The sequence below is a fragment of the Coregonus lavaretus genome (genome assembly GCF_964263955.1).
Source record: "Coregonus lavaretus genome assembly, chromosome: 8".
Taxonomy (NCBI): domain Eukaryota; kingdom Metazoa; phylum Chordata; class Actinopteri; order Salmoniformes; family Salmonidae; genus Coregonus; species Coregonus lavaretus.
Window position 1 is genome coordinate 17725648 of NC_139995.1, and position 4743 is coordinate 17730390.

Below are 4743 nucleotides of genomic sequence, written 5' to 3' on the forward strand. Positions count from 1 at the left end.
GTCTCCATACAAGTTCCAAATGGGGCAATGTTTTTATGCAGGAGTTTTGGAAGCGTGCCATTGCCCTGAAGTGTTTAATTTGCATAATTGTAATGGCCAATACTAATGCATTGATGTGTGTTATCTGCAGGTTAATGCGATATGGTCAATGTTAACGCTTTGGGGGACATGTTTTTGTTTAGGAATGGGTTAGCGAGTGGTCTCTTCCTGCGCTCATGCGGAGGTGGGGTGTTCCCTCAGGGCGTCAGAGTATTTCAGCAGAGGAGAGAGCAGCATTTTGGAGACAGTCCGTTATTGAGACAGTCACACGGTGGAGCAGGTTGAGACAAACGGGTGGACTAAGTTTCAACGATATATTATTCTTTATATACCGCTATTCTCATGTGGATCTAAGTCTTAGACTTCTGTCTATTTCCAAAGATTTAACCTGTGACCGGTGGATATTTTACGGACATTTTTCGCAGGGTGGAAAAATGCCTCGGTCTTTCTTGGTCAAAAAGTATTTCGCCAATAAAAAACCCAACTATAGTGAACTGGAGTGTCAAAATGGTGAGTAACTTTACGTGAATTATTCATTGTATGAAGTAGAATGCATTACATAAATACGTAAAATATTACAGAATAGGTAGCCACCGGTTTTCTCTATTATTGTTCCTTACAAGAAGCCTATTTGATCCACTTTTAGTTGTGTTGCCCAAACATAAACTGTCTCCACGTTGGCAACCTTTACAAATCATATTTTATGTTTTCAAGTAGGCTTAGGCTCATTATAAAAGAGAGGTAGTTACCCCTAAACTGCACAGAGCTACGATTTATTTTTTTCTACGCCATTTGAATACGTGGGAGGAAATGGCCCATGAAATCTCTGCTTGGCTGAATCTCGGATGTTTTTGGTGTAAAATGCTCTGGAATTTTACAAAGATGTCACAGAGAAACCTGACGGGCAGTTGTTGCTTTACAAGTTGAAAATATATGGCCTATCCAAACTTCATGTATCTATTCATTGTGTTGTGTTCCAGTTACATTAATCATATGTCCATGATGAAAACGTCTCAGTATCTGTCAGCTGTGCTGTAAATGTACCTCTGTAACCTAACCCTCTTCCTCATCCCTCAGCCACCTCACTGGAGAGGTACCCACTAGCTGAGCTTCCAGCAGGGGACAATAACTCAGCTGCCACTTGTAACACAACGGGACTTGTATGGGACGTGAGCTTCCTTCCAGCCCTCTACGTCCCCACATCCCCCATTGATGCCTCTCCCACCCCCGGTCCCCTGGACCTCAGCTCCCCATCCAGCCTCAGCAGCAGTACCTATAGCAGTGGGGAGGAGGACGAGGGGCGCACCTCTGACCCACCCAGCCCCGAGCCCACAGACACCTACCACCCCCCTCAGCGCCCCAAACGCACCGGCATCAAGAGCCATGGGGCCCTGACTGAGGATGAGAGAGTGGCCCCAGTCACTGCAGCAAGGCCAGCCTTCTTCTGCAAGCACTGCCCTAAAGAGTACACCAGCCTGGGGGCTCTGAAGATGCACATCCGCTCACACACACTACCCTGTGTCTGCCCCACCTGCGGGAAAGCCTTTTCCAGGCCCTGGCTACTGCGCGGCCACATTCGCACACACACAGGTAAGAACTCCCACACTTTACATTGGGTATTACTTTGGTAGAAGGCAGGGGCAATTATTCAGTTGATTGGATCAACACTTGCAGTTTACAAAGCCCTGTGGGCTTGTTGGTCATTGATCACTCATTGTGTTCTACCTCACTGTAACAATGACTCCCTGAGAATGATCTTATCATTGGCTCCAATGTGAGACAACAGAATGCAGGATAACATTGTGATGAAGGGGACAAAGAACATAAGAAATCTCTCAGCTATCAAACTGCCCACTTGCTACGAGCAACAACTTGAAAGTAGTAAACTAATTTGGCACTGATTTAATCATGTTAATTCAAGTGTGGTCCTGATCCACTCAGCCTGACACCAGATTCATAATTACCCTTTAAATGAGCTGTGAGGGTGATTCACTGAGGTGTTAATTAACCCCTCTGGTGAGCTCAGAGACAGCCAAATTGATATAATTGTGTGTATTGCTAATCAAAGCCAAGGTTCACAGACCCCGTCTCATACACAGACACAGGCTTAACATCACACAGTTAGTGTCATGCATCTCTAACCATGCTCTTTTTCCTCCCCGCCTTCTCAGGTGAGCGGCCTTTCTCCTGCCAACACTGTAACCGTGCCTTCGCCGACCGCTCCAACCTGCGTGCGCACCTGCAGACCCACGCTGAGGTGAAGAAGTACCAGTGTGGCGTGTGTTCCCGTACCTTCAGCCGCATGTCCCTCCTCCAGAAACACAGCGCAGTCAGCTGCTCCACCTCATCCACAGCGTGAGCAGGAATGGGCCATGGAGTTATCCCCACAGAGACCTCAGGGCGGTGGGGGAGTCTACAGACTCATATCACCAGCAAGACCAGAGGAGCCTGAACCAATCTGCCAACAGAGACCATGAACTCACCGTTAACTAGTAGTAAGTTGACCCTGACTCGTATCTCTTTGGATGGAACTTCCAAAACCATCTCAGTTTCAATCACATTTAAAGTAGAAGAGGAACACATTTTTCAAACTCCTCCCATTGCAAGCCAAGTCTGGTAGATGTTTTGGACTGTAAGCAACTCTACTCCTGCCATTCTCCCAGTCCCAACTTCGTTTTTTCCTCATATACAGTAGTGGACTCATGGGGGTTAGTGGTGCCAGTGTTTTTGTCTATCCCAGCCTCTGTGCCGGCCAGGCAAGCTCAGGATCATCGTGGCCTAAGAGAGGTAGGGGTGCGTGTGTGGGACACATCTCTCAGCAGGACACGCACACACACACAGCTGTCCCTGGTAGAGTGGTGTAGATAGACAAGGTGCTAACAGGTGCTCTGGCCCTGACCTTCACTGGGCTGATAACAGGTGACTTCCACCTCCCCCAGAAAGAGGAAGTATGTCATCATCACAAAGAGGATGGAGTCCGTTGGTCCCTTTGTATGCATGTCTCCAGTGGGTGCGTCTTAAGCCTTTACTTTGACCACACAAAGCCCCTAAGTAATCTGATGTGTTTCAAAGACAGGATAAAGCCATTTGTTTATGTCCTTATTCCTAATGAAAGCTCTCAGCTTTCAATGTCGTTTTAATTCCTGAATGAAAATCTAAGCCATGCACTCCAGGTTACCACAGTGTTAATTATTGCTATTGTTCTCTACAATGATAAAGAGAACTCGTTTTATGAAATGTATTATTTTTAAACCAAAGATGTGCCTTCTTACCTCAGCTGGTAGTTGTTGTGTTTTTTAAAAATTTTTTATCTTGACAGTCAGAACTGGGGGGAAGGAGGGGGACCAAATAACATGTCTGAAATGTTTACATCATAGAGGCACGGTTTCACAGCCCTGGCTGTACAGAAATGAATTTGACATTTCCTAAACCTTTTATGGTGGTGTTTTACAGTGCAATGTCCAGATTGTATGTAGTCTTATTTTTATTGTGTTTGTGTCTTTCACTTCTATTTCAAATATTTCATAGCCGATGGATTTGCATTCAATAAAATAATTTATGTTTATAAAAAGTATTGTTTGACCTTTTACTGAGTGGAAGGAGAGGCTAGCACTGCTTATACAACAACCATAGATGCATGTTTGGTTAGAGACTGTTAATTAGGATAGGGCTCTCTTTCAACAACTGTAAATCTAGTGTGTTGGGAGTGAATGAGCAGTTTGAATTGGCCATTGTGACGTTTAGTGGGAGGCAGGTGTGCAGGTGAACACACTGAGTGATGGACAAGGACTACTGCATCTACTGCATGTACCGGCTCAATGTCTCCATCTCTCCACCTGCCACCTGCAGCCACTGTGCAAACAGTGTGTGTGTGCAAGTGTGAAGAGAGAGTAGATTTGTTGGCCAACATTCATCTTATTTAAACTTGTTCCAGGTCTGTATTTCCTTGGTTGAGGGAGTTGAAGCTCCTACTATGTAGCCCAGACAGTGAGTCAGAGTCTGTGTAGCCAGAAGAGTCTAAATTCCCATGGTTCTCTGAGTGATCAGGGCTGGGTTTCCCAAAAGCATCGTAGCACAAAGATCATTTTTCGTCCATTTAGTTTAAAAGGAATTAAGATCTTAGTGCTATGATGCTTTTGGGAAACCTAGCCCAGGTCTGGTCACAGAGCAGCGAGGGTGCGTGGGCTGTTGCCGAGGGTGAGGTAAGCTGTTCCACTCAGCCTCTCTGTCTGCTGGCGCTTCTAGCCACACACTTCTTAAACTCCAAATGTTCCTTGCAGTCAGGGAAATATTCACCGAGCAGGAGATAAGACTTCTGGGGCGAGCTCTAGACATTTGGTCATACTGCTGTGAGCTAACAGAGTCCTATATGGAGTGAGAGGTCTGGGAGGTGGATTAATAGTTCAGTCATTTGGTTGTTACCATTGCACCTTTGACCTGGATGTTCTTATTCAGCAGGCCTATTAAGTTCCATCTGCTTGGAATTAATTCAGTGTTTTTATGATGTAAATTGTTAGCATGTCCTCAGGCGAGGGTGTCGGCTCGGCTAATAAAATCACACAGCATGGCAAGTTGAAGTGAGTAACGGTTTTAGTCAGATTATGTTCTCTAGTTAACTCATCTCTGGACTCACTCATTCTGTCGTATGAATAATGTATCTGTAGTTTAACTTCATCCTTGCCACAAAGCTTATATAGTAGGCCT

General features: G+C 45.4%; 1 protein-coding gene across 1 annotated transcript; it reads left to right on the top strand.

The window, feature by feature from the left end:
* Nucleotides 1-319: 319 nt before the first annotated feature.
* On the top strand, nucleotides 320-3291 carry LOC311133564 (zinc finger protein SNAI1-like). The gene is made up of 3 exons (XM_084167068.1): nucleotides 320-549; nucleotides 1117-1629; nucleotides 2211-3291. Exons 1-3 carry the CDS (start codon nucleotides 474-476, stop codon nucleotides 2396-2398), a joined length of 777 nt encoding a protein of 258 aa, XP_084023194.1. The 5' UTR covers nucleotides 320-473; the 3' UTR covers nucleotides 2399-3291.
* Nucleotides 3292-4743: the final 1452 nt, after the last annotated feature.

Coding starts and splice junctions, on each gene's coding strand:
- LOC311133564 (XM_084167068.1), top strand. CDS start 474: ATGCCTCGGTCTTTCTTGGTCAAAAAGTATTTCGCCAATAAAAAACCC. Junction 550..1,116: donor TGAACTGGAGTGTCAAAATG/GTGAGTAACTTT, acceptor CTCATCCCTCAG/CCACCTCACTGGAGAGGTAC. Junction 1,630..2,210: donor CCACATTCGCACACACACAG/GTAAGAACTCCC, acceptor CCGCCTTCTCAG/GTGAGCGGCCTTTCTCCTGC.